Source organism: Parasteatoda tepidariorum, chromosome 8 (genome assembly GCF_043381705.1).
Source record: "Parasteatoda tepidariorum isolate YZ-2023 chromosome 8, CAS_Ptep_4.0, whole genome shotgun sequence".
Lineage (NCBI taxonomy): Eukaryota > Metazoa > Arthropoda > Arachnida > Araneae > Theridiidae > Parasteatoda > Parasteatoda tepidariorum.
The window spans coordinates 67,586,701-67,607,423 of NC_092211.1; the positions used below are offsets into that span (position 1 = coordinate 67,586,701).

A 20,723-nucleotide genomic window follows, 5' to 3' on the forward strand; every position below is an offset into this window, starting at 1 on the left:
GAAAAAAAAGTTAGATTTTGAACAATTTTTAATATTAAAATTATGTGTAAGACTATTTAATGTACACGGAGAAAAGAATTCTGATAAAATTGCCGCACTTGTATGGTAATGACATTTCTGGTAAAAAAGACATAATTTTGGTTAATAAAACCATTTATTTGGAAATTTTCCCATTCGTATGGTAATGATTTATAGTAAATTTAGGTTTTCAAAATTATAGCTCTTATTATCACACAGTTATTAAAAATACAAAAGTGAAAAGTAAGTTCAACCGAATAAGTGGTTTTTATCTCACATTTAATACCAAGCAGCGTGATGATAGAATCATATTTTGTTGTTAATTTTACCAAAAGTACTTACCGAAGTACTTCTCTATGAATCACCGAGCTTTTCGGTGTTCCCATAGAGCAAGAAACATGGTACATTTTACAGTATTCTGATATTTTAGAATGCGCTTTTGTTTCCAATGTAGAATATCAACTATAGTTGTAAAATATGTATTTGTAAAAAATTTCACCCAGAAATGTAGAAAAAAATATGTATATTTTGCCTGTTTTAATTTATCAGAATTTCAAATTACCGGTCAAAATATGCATTTTTAAATGTATATATTTTCCTTCGTATTTGTTTTGTTTTAAAAAGAGGAGAATAACGAATTTCGCTGCATGAAATTTGGAAACTTTGAAATTCGAGGAGTATTATTTATTTTTATTTTATATTATTATTTTGAAAGATCATATAGTTACGATTGTTAATATTTTTATTTTACATTTAATTGCTTATACAAAACTTTATTTTAAGCGGTACACTTTTGGAAATTTTGTATAGTATTTATAACACAAAACATAACATCGCTCTAATTCTCTACAAATTTACTAGATGAATATTTGAACGTATTAAGTTTTCTTAACCGATACCACGCTTTATCTCAAACGAAAACTCGATTCAATTTAACACCTTATTGAGATTGAATCTAATTTGCACGGTGCAATGCTTTAAAAACAACAACATAATGGTTCAATGTTAAAAGGAATTTTACGATATAGTTTACGATAGTACACGTTACACATAATGATATCGTTATCGATTAACAACCCTTTACTTTGTTTACTTTACCATTATTTCGCATCCAAGTCAATACATTTTTGTGTATATTTAAATCAATATGTAAAAGCTGTTGTAAACATGAATACAGATTTATTGTTTTAAATTTATACCACATTTGAACCGAGTATCCTGAATTGACATACCTGGCTTCACGCAAAATATTTATTATTGCAAATTATTCCATTGCAAATAATTACGATTAATATTTATTATTGCAAATAATTACTAATTAAATACAAATTTATTTTCACTCTCAGAAGTATAATCACAGGAAGCTAATACAACTTTCATTTTCAATCCTCCATACACAATCAATGGAGTTCCATAAAAAAAAAATTATTTTAAAAAAGAATTACAGTTCAAGGCTAATCCTATAAGAGTATCCTTGACGTTTTGAGAAAGTAACAACAATGGTCAAATAATTTAGAATGAAACTGTGATCAGTTATTTAGAGGAAAAGTATTGCTCACTCTCAGGATGTAGTCATCAAGATATAATCATAAAAACTGCGACCTTTAACAGTTTTTTTCTAGCCTTGTTCTTTAATTGGGAAAATGATTTTTTGATTATAATTATGAGATGTACCGCCCTAGTCGCATGTTTTAAACAGCCTTGTTAACTATCAGTGATTAGGATGTAAAGAACGGTTAGATAAACTGTACACTTAATCCTGTTCTAACAATTCGCTAATTAAAAAAAAAGTGTAAAAAGTTTCGCGAAAATGATTTAAAATAAAATAATTAAATTTACTAGGAATTAATTAAATTTACTGACATAAAATTAAAATTAAATTCAAGCCTTCAATAAGGAAAATTCATTTTAATAGGATCGAAACTTAAAATGTATGAAACTTTTGAGGTTTTATGTTGTTTAAAAATTTGTTCAGTTTAAAATGAAGTAAATTGGTATTTTTTGGCGGGTTTATTTTTGCTCAGTTTTTTTTCTTTCTTACAATAAACCACAAATTATGTTGAAAATTTAGAAATAATTTAAAATATGATTAGTAATATACTTATTTTAGATGTTTTACTTAGTTTGTACTCAGAGAATTCAGAAAAATACGTTTATATGTTGGTATATAGTATAAAAAAATAAAATGATAGTAGAATACTTCAAAGCATAAAATAGAAAAATAAAGTAATAAAAGTTTATTTTGATTTATAAAGTAGTAAAATAAAATTAAAGAAATAATATAATTTCAATCAATAATAAAAAAAAGTACACTATTTTAAATGTTATGAAATATTTTAAACGCTAACAGCAAAAATTACTGAAGATAAGTTAAAGTAAGAAATTTTCAGTAAAAAAAGCAAAATGTCTTAATATTAAAGTAGAATTATTTTAGCTACATTAAATTAAAAACATTAATTTGTTAAACGTTTTAATTTTTTTAAAAATTATCTAATAGCAAATTTGTAGAAAATATTTCTAAATACATTTAAATGACATGACATAATAAATATTTTTAATGACATAAAATTTCACAAAAACATGTATTTTTATTAAAAAAGAAGTTTTAAGAAGTTTCAAACTCTTATGAAAAGTACGAATTTGATCCTCCCCCTTAGCAGCAGTTACGGTTATTTTATGGAGGAAATCTTCTTTCAAATCCTGTCAACGGTTTCGATGTCCAATGATTCCACGTTAAAAGACAGTTCCCGTTCTAAAGTTGTTGTTTTTTAAAATTTGTCTTTATTTTGCCTCATTGCTTACATTAGTAAAAATTATCTTACTTTCTTATTATGAATAAAATTTAGTTTTTGACATAATTAAAATAGGCAACTTGAACTAATTGACAATTTTCACACTGTAAAATATAAAAAATACTAATCAATCAAGAACAAAACTATATTTATGTAATTCTTTTACAAAATATTTTTGCTCTTTTTAATAAAATTTCATAATTTAGCTGTTGAACATTTTTATATTTGTAACTATTTAATTAGTCGAATTTGAAAAAAAATATTTAGTTATGTTAATTCAATCACTTCTTAATTGAAAATTTTGATTCAATCGTTTTTAAAAACAGCGACTTTAATGACTTTATTGCTTGAAATAAATTAGAACAATTCATTTAAAACAATTTATTTAAAAAAAATGAATTTCTAATGAGTTGAAATGCAAATAAATTTTTGAATGATAATCGTATATTTAATAAAATACACTTTTTAATAAGGTTGTAAGTAACTAAAAATTATTTTTACATTAATACTAAAAAAAAATGTTAGAATTATTTTAAACTCCTAGAACATTCCTAAACACAGAAAAAAAATAAACTAATAAGGAATGATTTTGAATATTTTTCGTGGGAGTGTAGGACGTTAACCTATCATATGCTCAGACAAATTATTTCAAAACGAAAGAATTTTAAATGTCTTTACCGCAAATGAGTCATCTCTTAAAATGAAAGAAGTGATTATATAATTTCCGCAAAAAAACCATTACCGCATAGGTGGGAACTTGAGTTTTCGTGCTGAGGTTTACAACCTTCTGTATCAAGGTCTGTAAGTAAAATAAATAATTATCACTTTAATGGATTTTTACAGATAGAATTGATTCATTATTCCTACATTCCGCTATTTTATGCGGTGTTATTCATACAGTATTAAACTTATAAAACTAATAAAATACAATAAATAAATTTGAAACCTACGTTTTTCAAGTAGATTGAAAATGAGAAAATGGTTTTATTTTTGTTAGACCTAAAATGAAAAACGTAGGGCGTAATACTTTTGAAAGACATCAAAGGAACTTTCGGTGGTGATGGAAATTTGTTACGGGAGTGATGCACTTTACGTTTTTTGTTTTAGGCTCCAAGAATATAAAATTATTGATTCATTTTTCTTACATTACTTTATTTGTTATGGTGTTATTCAAACAGTATGAAACTTATAAAACTAATAAAATACTATAAATAAATTTGAAACCTACGTTTTTCAAGTAGACTGAAAATGGGATAATTGTTTTATTTTTGAGAGACCTAAATCGAAAAATGTAGGGCGTAATACTTTTGAAAGACGTCAAAGGAACTTTCGGCGGTGATAGAAATTTGTTATGTAAGTGATGCACTTCACGTTTTTTGTTTTAGGTCCCACGAATATAAAATTATCTTCTCATTTTTAGGCTACTTAAAAATCTTAGTTCCTATTTTTTTCTGTCCCTTTGCTATGTGGTCGAAATTTGAATTGAAGATGAATGGTGATAACTTTTGCTTGTAGTATCTAGTAACTTGTATAGTCAACAACTTCCATTATTTTCAAGGTGACATAAGATGAGAAAATAGTTTTATTTTTGTATAAGACCTAAAACGAAAAACGTAAGGAGTAATAATTTTGAAAGATGTCGCAAGAAGTTTCAGCGGTGATATAAATTTATGAGTTAACTGATGCCCCTTACGTTTTTCTTTTCAGGATCTCACGAATATAAAACTATTTTCTCATTTCTTAAAAACCGTAGTTTTTTAAAATTTTTCTTTGTTAAGTGGTCAAAATTTCGGTTGACGTTAAATGGTGATAACTTTGGCATGAAGCATTCAGAAAACGGTTGAGGAACTTTTGGAACAAGCGCAGAGATTTGATTTCATTTTTACTCTTTCTTTTAGTCTGTTAGTTTCTGTCAGAAAGTGGTCAAAATTTCAATGATGATAAAAGTGCTGATAATTTTTGCTCGGAGTATTCAGTAAGCAGATGCGTTACTTGCAATTGTCTAAGTTGAAGTCTGAGCTTACTAGCTTGAAAAATGTTGGTCTATTATTAGAAATTAATTAGTTCTATTTGTCGAAAATGAGGCAATAAATTCTGTTCGAAGCAATACGAAATGTTCGAGCTTTTTATTGTCAACCAACTCAGAGATCCACTTAACAGTTTATACTTGCTACTTGTAAAGTGTTCAAAATTAAAATTGACGATGGATTTCATTTTGGCAAGTTCTGTTTGTAGTGGTCAGAAAACATTGAAACTTTTATTTGTTAACAGAAATAGATTTTCAGTGGGGGATTGAACTGTCTAAAAACTCTGAAAGTGTTTGGAAATTTAATAGACGATTATTTAACAATTTAACGCTTGTAGTATCAGAAAACGATTGATATCAGCATTGTCATCAGGCACAGAGTTTTAGAAAAATGTGGATGCTCTAGTTAGTCGGCAAGTGAAATAAATTTTGATTTCGCCTTCACATATACGAAAATGAGTTAACGCAAGTGCAGAAATATAGTAATAAAATATGAAGAGAGGTAATTGTCACAAACTGGGAAAAGTTGTACCAAAATATTTTGATAAGAAAAGCATCTTTCACCATATCTCATGCAAAAATAAACAAAACAAATAATATATACTTTTACTTAATTTTAAATATCGAAACAAAAGTATTTTTATTGAGAGCAAGAAATTGAAAAAAAAAATAGACTTAAAACTGCCTTTTATATCATATGAAATATTTTATTGCGAGTTCGAGTTTTAATTTGATTTAATAGTATAAATAAGAAATTAAACGGGCCTCAAAGGTTAAACGGACTTTTTTAATTTCAAGGTAAAATTTATATTCATATAAAAAATTTCAAATGTTGTTCTTTTACTTTCTAAAAGTTTAAATAATGTAATTATCTTATTGTATTTTTAAAAACAAAGAAATATGCTCTTTTTTATCCATTTCAAATGCACGTAACCCTTCTTATATTTGGTACTGTATAATTTAATTATAAATTAAATTATGTGCCTTGCTTCAAACTATTCACTTCACCTTAATATTTTAGATAAATAAATAGGATAAATGGAAACATTATACAGTATTGACTGCATAATTTTCCATTTATTCTTCTTTTTTAATCAAAAATATAAAGTTGAAGTAAATTACGCGATTTGGAATATTTAGGCTGTGATTGCTACCATTATAGTTCCTCTTCATTATAGTTAATATTCAAAAGTTTCTGTTTTTCAAAAGTTTATATGTAAACCTTTAGCCTATTTTGGTTGCGAAATTATTCCAGAAAAGTTCAATTACCAATAGTTTTAAAGCCATGTCGCTAATAACCAAGTTACATTGATTATTCACAGTATTTATACGAAATATCAAAGAGCAAAACAGACGAAAAGGAACAAAAACTGTAACGAAAAAAAAAGAAAAAGAAAAAAAAAACGAAATGCATGAAATCAAAATAAACAAGGAAAAAGATGCAAACAATACGTTGTTACGAATGAAATGTAACTTATTAAAAGAACACCGATGGTTCGTTTTCCATGAATAAAGCGCATAAATTTTCGGAGTCACGACCGATAAAATAGAATACTGAAGTATAATCGTTCTTTTTACGAAAGAATATGGCAGCAGAATTTAGCTGCTTTAGTTACGGTTACGGAATAAACTAGTATTACCATGGCATTAGTTTTTTTCCCGTGACTGGATCTATTGTTTTCATTCTAAACCTTGATTTTGGGTTGTATTTTATTACAATGAGAAGAAAAAATGAATCTTTTATTTACACATTTACTAAGGTTCGTTAAGTTTAACGAGTTTACTACATGTAGTTTGGAAGTTATCCAAAATTTTATACGTTATTGAAATTTTTATTTTTAATATTCGTTCTAGATCAGGGTTGTATCATTCTATACTTAATTTCAATATGTAATCACGCAAAAAAATTTGATTGGACTCCGTTCACACGAAAATCTTGCGTGATTATTCATTGTATCATAAAACAAAATAAAGTACATTTTACTGGATAACAAAGGATTAACTTATAAAAAGTATAAAAGTAAATATTTTATCAATCAGAAGAATTCTTGAAATATTTGTACAAACTATTGATCTAAACCAGGGATGGGCAAACTACGGCCAGCGGGTCAACTGTGGCCCGCCAGAAGGTTTTATCCGGCCCGCGGATAGAATTTTAATTTTTAAGGGGCAAATATAAACTATATACATCCATTTTCTTGTCAACTATTTAAAATTATTTTTGTTGTTCCTTTTATAACAAAGTACTGATGACCTTTTTACTTTCTCTATTTTTGTTCTACAAATCATAAATAGATGGAAATAGTTAGCACAGACAGTTTTAATTGGTAAAATGTTGAAGTTCTTCATAGAATAGCCTTAGATTGGCTCTTACTAGCGTTTGTCTTTCTCGAGGAATCTAATCTATATATATATTTCTCTTACACGGTGTCAAAAAAAAGCCTCATTACAACTCCCCGAATGGCAACGCTAGAAAATCGACCAATGATTGCCGCTAAAAATGTCACATGACAAATCTAGCTGAGATGGCTCAGCATATAGCGCTTTTAAAAGCGGAAACTGAAATAACTAGAGAGAGCATAAGCTGGGCAGAAGTGAGTACTCTTTGTCGATAGATCTCTGTATAAAATTTTTTTTTATTCGCTTAAAAGCTTTCAGAGATCTATGCACATAAGATAAGCTTTCAGAGATATATGCAAAGAGAAACATGCGAATAAGTAAAATTAACGTTAAGGGGCCCAAACTTTCGACAATAAATCTCCTGACTAAACTATTAAATAAAGTACTAAAAAATAATAATAGTAAATATCGNAAAAAAAGCCTCATTACAACTCCCCGAATGGCAACGCTAGAAAATCGACCAATGATTGCCGCTAAAAATGTCACATGCCAAATCTAGCTGAGATGGCTCAACATATAGCGCTTTTATAAGCGGAAACTGAAATAACTAGAGAGAGCATAAGCTGGGCAGAAGTGAGTAGTCTTTGTCGATAGATCTCTGTATGAAAAAAGTTTTTATTCGCTTAAAAGCTTTCAGAGATCTATGCACAAAAGATAAGCTTTCAAAGATATATGCAAAGAGAAACATGCCAATAAGTAAAATTAAAGTTAAGGGGCCCAAACTTTCGACAATAAATCTCCTGACTAAACTATTAAATAAAGTACTAAAAAATAATAATAGTAAAGATAATAATAATAAAAATAATAATAATAAAAAATAGTGAAGTAAATNCTCCAGCCTGGACGACTGTCCCACAAAATACTAATAATAATGATAAATAATAATAATAATAATAATAAAAATAATATTGATAAAAAAATGTTAAAAATTTTTTTTAAAATTGAATCATCTTTGAATGAAGAAATTTTCTCAATCTGCATAAAAAATTTTTTTTATTCGTTTAAGAGGTTTCAGAGATATAGCGAAAAATGCAAAGAAGAAAAATTAACGTTAAGTAGGGGCCCAAGCTTTCGACAATAAATCTCCTGACTAAACAACTAAATAAAGCAAAAAAAAATAATAATAATAAAATTAATAATAATAAAAAATAATAATAATAAAAAAATAATAATAAAAAATAATAATAATAAGTGAAAAATAATTGTTACAAATTATTTTCAAAATAGAATTATCTTTGGATGAAAAAATTTGCTCATTCTGTGTAGAAAAAATTTTATTATTAGTTTAAAAGCTTTCAGAGATATATGCAAAAAAAGAAAAAAGAAAGAAATATGCAAAGAGAAATATGCACATAAGTAAAATTAACGTCAAGGGACCCACACTTTCGACAATAAATATCCTGACTAAACTAATTGGGCCAAACTTTCCAAATTGAGACAACCCCTACTCCTTACATATGGAGGATTAAAATTCCAAATTCATTGAACAAAATCCGCACGCCGAAAGACGCACACTCTCCCTTGAGCTACCGCGGTTCAGCGTAACGTTTTTTTCTTTTTTCACTTATTTATTTTGTAATTCATAACACTAGATACTGTCTTTCATATTAAAAACTTTAGGATTGTGCTAGTTCTAAACAATAGTTAAATTTCAATAATTTGCCTCTATAGTAAAAGAGTTGAGGAGAGCTGAATTTTTAGGTTTATCAATCTTCTTATGAAAGTTTATACGTTTAAAATTATGTAACAGTCGGAAATAAAATGCCCTGATACAAATTTTTATGTAACATTTCGCTTACTTTTTGTTTTTGCTGGTTAGAATTTATTAAATTTCAAACACATAGGTACATCATTAAAAATTTTTTCTCTCTGTAAATTTTTTTTTGTTTAAAGGAAATTATTATTATTATTTTACGACGCTAAAAATATAATTTTCTGCATCTAATCCATTATGTTATCTAAGCATAATCTAATATACTTATTTAATGCACCAAGTTATTAAAAAATATTAGATAGTGATGAACATATAAATAAAAAAAAAAATTTAATGACACCTAATTTAAAAAGTAACTCATACTAAAATTTTTTTTTTTTAAAGTTTGATCACAAAAATGCGATTTAGAATAACTATTGTTTGCTATCATTTAAAAAATATGTATTTACAATGCTAAAAAAATTACATTTTTCATGAAATTTTATTAAAAAAGACTATTATTTAAAAATAAACTGTTTTGAAATTTTAAATGTAGGAGTCATTTTAGGTAATATTATTTATAAACTTATTTGTGACCAAAAATTTAAAAAATTAAACTTTGAAAAGTATTCAATGAAAGGGCCATTTTCAATTAAATGATATTGAATAATTGTATTAAGTAATATCTCTAGTGTTAATAATATTATAAACGATTTTATTTTTATACATACTTCAAATTTTATGTTATATAAGCTTTTAATTAGGTTTATACATACTTTTATATTTATTATATTATTACATTGATATATATCATATATTACATCGATATATATCATATTTTAAATAGATATAATAATAAAAATGAAAGTCTTCAGTTTTAAGATTTAAAACACCCACTGCCCGCCTTTAAAAGAAAATATTTAATCCGATTATTGTATTTTATCTTAAATTATTATTACAACACTGAATACACATACGTTAAATACACATTAGACTGGTACAAGTTGGGTCATATTCCCTTCTAGTTTGGAAAAATATTTTTTGTCTCTATTTATTTTCTCCATTTCAATGAGCTTAAGTCTCTTATTTATTAAAATAAAATCTTTTCTTCCTCTCTTCCTTTTGCATACCAAATTCAGCGCAGAACAATTACTGTCGAAGTCATAAAAAGCAGTATGATTTAGTGCCTCACCATGATTGGAAGACAAAAGAACAAAAACAAAACACTAACAAATCAGTGTCGAAAACTCATCGTCTCCGATTCAAATGGGGATGAGTCCTTAATATTAATTTCTTTTGCACTGGGTCTGGCAACCGAAGTATTACGCTTCAACCGTAACCCTTCACTTCATGACTATGACAGACAGACTTCCACCTTAGAACTAAATCACACTGGTCTAACCCATAACCGTGAACTTGCAGTGCCCAAATTTGAATAGGACAAAATGTTCGAAATCTTCAACGATCTCAAAGACTTCATCAAAGTCGACAGTATTCAGAATGACAACAATATATTTAGGCTTCACTACAGGTTCACTGTACTGGTTTTGGTTGGATTCAGTATACTAGTCAGCTGCCGTCAGTATTTAGGCGATCCTATAGATTGCATTCAGAGCGATGATATTCCGGAAAACGTTCTAGAAACTTATTGCTGGGTACATTCTACTTTCACATTACCTGATGCCTGGTATAAAAAGGTTGGTGTTGAAGTACCCCATCCTGGTATAGACAAGTACACTCCAGGAGAGACTAAAAAGTACCATTCGTATTATCAGTGGGTGTGCTTTGCGCTGTTTTTGCAATCGTGTCTGTTTTATCTGCCGAGATACATGTGGAAATTCTTCGATAGCGGTAAATGCAGGACACTGGTCATGGGTCTAAATTGTCCAGTTTTGAAACCTGAAGACGTAACACTCTGCAAGTTTTTGCTCGTCGGATATTTGAAAACACACCTTGACAGTCATGGAGGATACATTACATCGTTCATAATGCTCGAAATCTACAACTTTTTGAACGTGGTAGCTCAAATATTTCTGATGGACACGCTGTTTGGAGGTCAGTTCAGTACATTTGGGTTCGATGTCATCTCGTTTTCGAACACCGATCAAGAATACCGAACGGATCCGATGGTAAAAGTGTTTCCACGTATGACAAAATGCACGTTCCATCGCTATGGATCTTCTGGAGATATACAAAGGCATGATGCTTTGTGCATTCTGCCAATTAACATACTCAACGAAAAAATCTACATATTTTTGTGGTTCTGGTTTATCATTCTCGCTGTACTGTCTGGCATTGTTTTAGTGTTCCGATTCGTGTTGATAGTATATCCAGCGTCGCGCTCATATATGCTTACGCAAAAATGTGGAATAATAGATAGAAAAGATTTAAACACAGTGATGAAACACGTGAAATTAGGAGACTGGTTTGTGCTTTACTTACTTAGCAAGAACATTGATTCAGTATTTTTTAAGGAATTAATGCACGAATTCGCTGAAGAATTAAGAGAAGGTGAGAAAATGTTAAACACGAAAATAGATGATTATAAAAGCTTAACTTAATTTTTTTAAAGTAAGAAATATATTAATATTTTAATTATTATTTATTTACTAACAAGCTTATTGTTCAATTTTAAATAAAGAGAAAACAGTTAATCTTTAACAAAAACTTCTATCAGTGCTATTTATCTAAAAATGTCTATGAGATTATTTCAAAGTGCCAAATATTACTAATAAATCTGTTTATCGTTTACTGCCATTAAATATAAACTGAACTGTGATTGACTTCATTTTCAAAATCTTTAACAAATAAGAATTTTTAAATATACAAACATCCGATAATATATAGACATCATAATAATAGCTTAATATTATTCAAAATTTTAATAAATTCAGTATTTACGAATTATTATTGATACTTTAAAGTGCTAATATTTATAGTCTCTTAAGGTATTTTTTAAATGGAAAAAATTTCTTGAATTTTTTAATATTATTAATAGTGAAGCATGAGATTGCAAATACCAAAAAAATATACTTATGAAAATATAGATAATGATAACTATCAGAAAATAAAAAACAAATTTGTAGGCCGATAAAAAAATATTTTTAAATTATTTTGACCCACCATTAAGTTAAATCCATTCTTTATCTGCACAATATTGAAAAGAACAAACAAAACTGATTTAAAACTATTATTAATCGATTAAATATTGATTTAAAACAATGTTATAGATTAACTTTACAAATATTTAGATTTAAATTTACTCTTTGTCAGTTAGTTTTACAATTTACTAGATTTAAAATAATTCTTATTCAGTTAATTTTACAATAATTTAGATTAAAAATTTTTGTTAGTTGGTTAATTTTACAAACAGTTAAATTAAAAAGGATTTTAAGAAGGTTAATTTTTAAGCATTTGTGCAACTTTGTAAATGTTTTAGAGATTGTGTGCTATTTTCGTCTTTCAGAATATTATATACTTGTTCAAAATATTAAATAAAAGCTAGGCTACAAGTAAAATATCGTGTCTGTTTGTATTGCAAAGTTCATTAATTCCTGCTAGAATCTAAGTGCAATTCTCGTTAGGAAGTGTTAAATTTGCTCAAAAATAAAGTTCCATGCAATTCAAAAAATGTGTCTACAGCTTTCTTTGAAATTCATTTTGTCTGTCAACAAATAACAATTAAATGTCTTTTTTAAAGTTTTGTTTTAATCAAAGGTAAACCAAACATTTTGAGAGGAATTGGGAAAAAATCATCTCGAAAGGGGAGTGACGCCGAAGGAATAATTTTGGAACCAGAATGGGATCCATATGATGTTTTCGTGGATTTGACATCAAGAGAGTTTCAAGAACTTTATGCATCCGATGAAGATGATATTTAATCGATAAACAATAAGAACTTTCCTTAATAAAAAATTATCGTTTTCCTTTTTAAACGGAGACTTATAATAGAAAAAGTTTATTTATATAAGCATTTTTTTACTTGATAATTGCATCGAAGAGTTAATGATTCTCTCTTGAACTTTAATAACAAAATAAATATTTTTTTCATGTTGTTACGATAGTCTTTAATACTTGTTTATTTTGTCATAATTTATATATTTATGCACATGTATTTGTTCAACATAAAAGCAATTCATTGGTGAAATATCCTCATGAGGAGTTATATAGATTTTTTTTAATTGACGAAATTTTCGGTTTTTATAATAATAAGTTTTACAATAAAAAATTAAAAACAAATTTGTGCAGTAAATTTTTCAATAAAAAGTAATTTAAGATTGTTATAAACTAATAGTAAATCACAAGCCAACTATACCTTCGCATTTAATCTAAGAAAAGTGTTAAAATTGATACTGCAAATTTTCTCAATTTACAATATATTGCTAGGGACATCATCAATAAAGTAATTTATTGTTAAGTACTAATCTGTAGACTAAAAGGAATAATTTAGAGCGGGAGAAAGAACATAATGCTTTGAGAAAACGATTCTATAAAAGGTAGTTTTTTGGAATAATTTTCAGCATTTCAATTTTAAACTTTTGTTGCAAATGCATTTTTTCTATAAGACACATTTAGCCGCAATTTTTAGTAACTGCACTTTGAACCTATTTTCCTCCACTTTAACATTGTTAAAATATACTTAACTAAACCTTGTGTATCACATAATTTTTTCTCGACATGTAATTCGTAACACTAACAAGCTTACATCATTTTACATCCGAGAGAATGAGAGCTTTTCGTGTTTGTAGAGATTAATGATGTAAAAACTAAGCACAAATGATAATATCAGATACAAAAAAAAAATACAAAAAAAGGACTCAAGTTATTTAAATATTCAAAAAGAAACCAACTTAAAATAAAGTCAACATTAGAAATAAAAATTAAAAAAATAAGTGTTATAAATAAATATGAAATATTTACAAGAATTTTTTTAACCGATGCTTCAAAATTATTTGATACAAAAATTGATATAGCAATTGTCATAAGCGAGTGCATGAAGTTTAAAAAAAATCTCTATTCTGAAAATGGGGAGTATTCAAAGAAAGGAAGGAAGAAAGAATGATTTGAGGACGATAATTTTTAAATAATTCAATTTATTAGTTTAATTTTCGTCCTTTTAATGTTTCAATTTTGAATATGATTTTTACTAACATAGCAGTAAAAAAGAATCAACTAAAAATTAAACTGAACATTATAAATAAAAATTAAAATATAAAATTTAAAAAATAAATGTTATAAACAAATACAAAAGATAAACGAGAATTTTTTTTAAACCGATGCTTCAAAATTATTTGATACAAAAATTTATACAACAAATGTCATAAACGATTTCATAAAGTTCTAAAAACAGTTCTATTAGGAAAATGGGGAGTATTCAAAGAAAGGAAGGAAGGAAGAATAATTTCAGACTGATAATTTTTAAATAATTCTATTTATTAGTTTAATTTTCATTCTTTTAACGTTTAAATTTCGAATATGCTTTTTACTAACACAGCAGTCCTTCGCATAAATTCTTTGTTAACAGAATTTGTGCGAGAAAAAAAAATCACTCAAAATGTTGTTTTCTTAAATCCAACAGAAAAAAAAATCAATTTTTAAAATTTCCAATAAAAAAGGCCTTGTTCGGGTGTAAAAATGGCGTCATTTAAACTATAAAACGAACGATCATCTGGTTTATAGTTCATTAATTAAAAAGGACGTTCTTATTTTTCTGTTTTATGTATCTGCTTTTATGGTCCTATAACAGTTGAACTCGATTAATCATACTTCCTATTTACAATCAAAAGTATTAACTTCGCATTGTCATTTAGGGCTTCCTTATATAAATCTCTGAAAATATGCTGTACCGAAGGTCATTTAAGGGTATAATTAGAAGCTCACGGGAAGCAACTGACTGTAAATTAAAATTCATTATCTTCTGATTTATGTTCAATTTAATTGAGTTGAGCCACAATTCAAATTGTATGCGGTTATTTTAGTAAAGAACAGAAGTTTATTAACGGTTGAAATAGTATAACTTTTAATTCTAGACCATTTAACTTAATGAGTTATTTAATAGCGAATTTCTTAACTTTGTTATTCCATTTCTATGTGAAAATATGCTATGCTGAAATTAAATTAGAGAATTCAACGAAACATTTGGTTTCGAATCTGAAAGATTGAATTTCTTAATCAAACTTTGTAATTCTATTTTTATGCGAAAATATCGTATGCGGAAATTATAAATAAGTTAGAGAATTCAACGAAACCTTCGATTTCGAATCTGGAGGGTTCAGTTTTTTAATTTATAAATTTGTTATTCTATTTCTTTCTAAATCTAGAGGATTCAGTTCTTTAATTTCTTAAATTTGTAATCCTATTTCTTTACATCCTATGCTGAAATTAAGGAAGGTAACTAAACAAAACTTTTCCAAATGAGAAAAGTTCACTTTTTCAAAAGTTAATTCTTAACTTTGTAATTATATTTTAATATGAGAAGGAGATTTGTTGAAATTAAGTTAGAGAATTCAATGGAACCATTAATATTAAATCTGAAGTGAGTTTTAAATTTTTACTGGTGAGATCAAATCACATTTCAAACAGGCATTTTTAATTGGGTAAATACTTTTACTGCTCAAATATTTTAGATTTTAAGGATCGGAAACTTCTTAATTATGTTTGTGTGAAAATTATATTTTATCATTCATAAAATATTTTGCTTAAGCCAAATGGTTATCAGTTAAAACATTTAGTTCAATTACATAAGTAGTAATAGATTTAAATCTTTTGTCGATTAGATGTCCCCCACCTCTTCTTTGGCTTGAGGACGGACCCCATTGTCCCTTTCGCCCCTATCTGCACACCGCTGTTTGGAATCTAAATTCGTTTAAAAAAAAAAGGTAAAGAAAAACGAATAAAAGAAGGAATATAGCAATAGAAAATTAATCAGAAAATATTATGTATATAAGAAAATGAACAGTAATTCCTAGTTCAATTAGTTTATAATCATTGTGTGGCACCTGTGTGTGCACACGGTGAATGTGTAATGTCTGTGTGCCTTATGTGAATATATTCTTTGTGTTGGGCCAGCAAACAATTAAAAAGTCACTGCATTGCTAGCAAACCTAAACATATAAGTTATTTTGTGTTAAAACAGCATATTTATTTTATTTTACTGACTTTAGATTATTGAAAAAATAAAAGATGGTAAAATGTTCACTAATAGTAACTATTTCAGCATTTCAGGTTTCCTGAAATACACAATATTAATAAACAAATAAAAAAAAGAAACAAAGAAATAAAATAATAATACTAAAGAAAAAGAAATACCTTAATAACTTTCGATATTATTAACTCTCTTAATGACACTACACTCTCTTAATGACAATTAAATCAATACTTTTTCCTTTAATTGGTTTTTAAAAATCGATGGTTTTACTGTTTTTCGACACAGAAACATGTTAAGTTCACTACCTGTAAAAAAGGTGAACAGAATCTTTCTAATTTGACCACCTGTCTACCTTGCATGTTGACCACTAAAATAAGTAATATTTATTTAGGAGTGTTGTTGAATGCTATACAGCGAATAAGATGGCAAAACTTGTAAGGGAGGTAAGGCACATCATAGGGGTTAAGAATTGCTTAGGAACTGAAAATGTTATCCTACGCCGCTAGGGGTGCTTCCCCTATTATGAACTTTTTCTTCTTGCGATCTAAATTATCTTAGTTTCCAATGATTAATGTCGAAAATGACTCTTAAATTGGTTCGTTATCAGAATTTTAATCATAATTAAAAGTTTTTGCTTCTAATTTGACTCTTATACAATTCTTAATCCTTATGATGTGCCCGACTTACCCTAGTGATTTCGCTGTCTGGTTCCCCCTCTCTTTTGTTCATACTCTCTTTGTACTGTTCAAATTCTCTTGTTCAACCCTCGTTTCATAAGTTGGCCGAAAATTATCTATACTATTAAATAGACTATACTATTAAAGTTTCACTTAATTAGTGAAATAGTATTCAAAGTTAATCGAAATGACTGTATGAGTTGACAATGAAAAAAATTTAATCAGGGTTTTTATGGAATAAGAAGTTTGTATGCATAACAAATTAAGGTGTTCAATGGTGAAATAAATATATTCAGAAGTTTTTTAATTGTTCTATAGTGTATCGATATTTGTAAAAAATAAATTTATAATAAATAACTGCCATGTTTATACATGGCAGTTATTTATTATAAATTTATTTTTTACAAATAACTAACAAAATATGTAGATCTAANATGCATAACAAATTAAGGTGTTCAATGGTGAAATAAATATATTCAGAAGTTTTTTAATTGTTCTATAGTGTATCGATATTTGTAAAAAATAAATTTATAATATATAACTGCCATGTATAACTAACAAAATATGTAGATCTAAATTTTTAAAAGCTAATCAATTTAATATAGATTTTATAAAAAAATTGTCTTCTGCAAATGATCTCATTTCTTAAAATATATAAGGTATTTACAAAATAAAATTTTTAAAAATTAAAAGTTATATATCAAACTTTGAAGTATGCTGGGAAGAATTGTTGCATCAGTTAATTGTACGAAATAATTATGTACATTGTTTTAAAAAAGAAATTATAGTAACTCTGATTTAGTATCCAAACAATTTAACATTATTTTTTGTTTAAAGTTAATCAAAAGCAGTTTGAGCAATAAAAATTTCTTATGTTTTTATTCCTCTTCTATTGAGTTTGATCTGGTAGTGACATCTATTAAACGTTATTCTAAATAAAAAATAATTACAAAAAATAGCTATTCTTATTTTGGATCGAATTTTTTCTCAAAAGAAAGCATTAAATTTCACATGAAATATTTCAAAAACAATATTCTTATTCATAACAGCTTTACTTTTTGATAATATTTATTTTAAAACTTATTCTGCATTTTAATTTAAAATATCACCTTGTGTGCTGCCATCTACATGATATTATTTAGAATATAAACGCACATTAAATTATTATTCAGAGTACATTATATTAATTATATTTCAAATTTTCTTATTTAGGCTGTGTATGCAAATTTAATTCTTTTTTATTTTTATAAAGATATTAGGTTCAGGAAAAAAGCAATTGGAAAATTTTATCTGTTCGAAAAATCTCTTTCACAAAAAATATAATAAGCATTGATTGAATAAGAGCGATTTATTTCAAAAATGTGAGAATTTTTGAACTATGAGAATTTGCTTAGTTTACAAAGAAAATAATTTACTCTACAACTGTTTTTAAATAATAATTTTTACTAAGTTACTGTGTTTATTAGTTTCAGAATGAGGAATCGTGTATTCATGCAATTCAAAGTTTTAGCAAAATTTACAAATGAATCGGTGGCGTCATCTACTTATTCCGCATTCAAGCAAACAAATTTTAAAACTAAAAAACGTTCTTACTCTTTAAATTTATTGTAAGCGATAAAAATTCTCTGAACTTAGCGTGTTTTAAGCTAAATAAGTCTTCTTTCATTCTTTCTTGACATAAATTAGCATTTTAAAAGCAAATTGTGGCTTACTTATTAATATGAAACCAGTTTCAAATAGATCTCACATTATACAACATTATAATAAATTCTCATTCCCGTTATTGCCAATATTGAGAGTCGAAAATTGAAAATTTTCTTGAAACTTTGCATTTGAAGTCGACGTATACCCGATTGAAATTTGCACTCTTCTTCTGGTTAAAAAAAAGTCTATGAATTGCATTAAAAAATAAAATTTCGCCCTTATTTGAACACAACTGAGTTAACAAAGCAATGCGTGATCTACATATTTAAAAGAAACTGTAATTTTTTTGCAGATGAATCTTACACAAAATGAAAATTTTCTCATTATTACAGATGAATTCCGGCCCGTGAATAAGGATAACAGACGACCCAGCAGAATACTGACAGCATTTCAGAACGGATACTTACTTTTGAAGTATTCGTAATGTGATGACTTTCGAATCGAAATTTTTTTTTCTTTGCTAAACAATATTACATTTAAGTTTCAGATCGTATTTAACAAATTTTCATTAAAAATTACGCATTTAAATTTTATTTTTCATGGAAATTTTTAAGACTCCGATATAAAAATGTCCCGTTATTTACGACGTTTTTGTCCAGTCTAACGAGAGTCGTTAGATCGAGATTCTACTATATTTTAAATTATTCTTTTATTCACAAGTTATACTCATCAAACAAAAACAAACGTAGTATACATTTTTAAGCGAAACATTGGCAGAAAGCAATTACTTTGAGGGATTTGTTTCAAAGAATTCTTATCTACGATTGGCAGTTCTTGGTATCACCGTTTTTTCTGTTTTTCTTAGCTTGACTTCTGATTATTAGAAGGAAAAAAAAAAAAAAAGATAATNCTTCTGATTATTAGAAAGAAAAAAAAAATTTTTTTATTGCGAAGCAACTTGTAAGATATTTTTTATTCAATTGATAGTTTTTAAGTTTTTGAGGTGGGCGGCTTTTCCTATAGTATAACTTTATGAGTAATAGTAAAAACAAATAATGATTGATTATAGATAAAGATTATAGAAAACATCATCAATACAGTGTTTAAAAATAAAAAATTTTACTAAAAATAATTTTTTTCTTTCCAAAGTATGAAAGGCAAATTTTTATTGTATTCGTTAAAATAATTTTTATTTTCCTTGTCCGGGGTCAACGCGTGAAAATCAAATAAATAATCCCTCGAAATTAAAGATTAAGATTTTTATTCAAAACTTTAATAACAGTTTACGGTAGNAAAATAATTTTTATTTTCCTTGTCCGGGGTCAACGCGTGAAAATCAAATAAATAATCCCTCGAAATTAAAGATTAAGATTTTTAATTCAAAAATTTAATAACAGTTTACGGTAGTTTCTATTTTTTTTTTTTTTTTTTTTTTTTTTTTTTTTTTGGAACGAAAATTGCACTTGTTTTTTAACTTGCATTTTTTACACGTTATTCTTTAACTCGTTATCTTTTAATTCGTTATCTTTTAATTCGTCATTTTTTAATTCGTCATTTTTTAATTCACTATTTTTTAACTCAATTTTTTTATTGGCTACTCTTTAGAAACTGAACTTTCCGCGCAAAACATTACATTAAGTAATTTTATTTTCATGTGTTACTTTTCAAAAGTAACGTTCGCATATATGGCGATAATTATATATATAATTATAATTACATTAATACGAATATAATGATAATTATATTAATACGAACAAGAAGTATGAAATAAAAAATAAAACTCTATTTATAACTTCTACCTGAAACAAATGACCTCACTTTGCCACCATAAAACAAATAAGAGAGAATGTTAGTTCAGGTGTAATTTTTAAAATATTCCATTTACAACGGTGGTGGCTAGACATAGGCAACGTCACTGGTCTACTTTACAGTTAGAGCCATTGAAAACAAACTTGAGTAGTAAAAAAAAAGCATAAATAATCAATTTTATTCAGAGTGATTAAAAATTAACATTTTTACATATTTCATTGTATCTCATGCACTACACAATCTCGATTCTAGTGCTTTAGATCGTAATTTTTATTCATAGTTATTATTTTCCATAGAAAAAATTTCTGCTCGTTATATTGGTTTTTTGATTGACTTTTCAGCTTTAAATTTTTCGGTTTAGGGGTTGTTCAAATATTGCCTGAGCAAGTTTTTGGCAATTTCGGGTCCCACCTCCTCCTTGTCAGCAAATATAAGCAAATCATTAATCTTCTCCCATGCTTACGTAAGAGAGTTACAGTAATACCCTCCCATGCTTACGTATGAGAATTGCAACAAC

At 26.9% G+C, this 20,723-nt stretch overlaps 2 protein-coding genes across 3 annotated transcripts in view; both read left to right on the forward strand.

Annotated features, from left to right (window-relative positions):
- Window positions 1-20,723, forward strand: part of LOC107443610 (uncharacterized) — a 217,288-nt gene that overhangs the window by 39,060 nt on the left and 157,505 nt on the right. The window lies entirely within an intron of this gene.
- Window positions 10,191-12,983, forward strand: LOC107443604 (innexin inx2-like). Of its 2 annotated transcripts, none has more exons than XM_016057528.3 (2): window positions 10,191-11,440; window positions 12,647-12,983. In XM_016057528.3, exons 1-2 carry the CDS (start codon window positions 10,375-10,377, stop codon window positions 12,808-12,810), a joined length of 1,230 nt encoding a protein of 409 aa, XP_015913014.2. In that variant the 5' UTR covers window positions 10,191-10,374; the 3' UTR covers window positions 12,811-12,983. The 2 variants fall into 2 exon arrangements, with proteins under 2 accessions (XP_015913014.2, XP_015913015.2); XM_016057529.3 differs by having other exon boundaries at window positions 10,192-11,500.

Excerpts from the sequence above, each read along its gene's own strand:
- LOC107443604 (XM_016057528.3), top strand. The coding sequence starts at position 10,375 with ATGTTCGAAATCTTCAACGATCTCAAAGACTTCATCAAAGTCGACAGT. Across the intron at positions 11,441-12,646 it reads CGCTGAAGAATTAAGAGAAG|GTAAACCAAACATTTTGAGA; the intron begins GTGAGAAAATGT and ends TTTTAATCAAAG.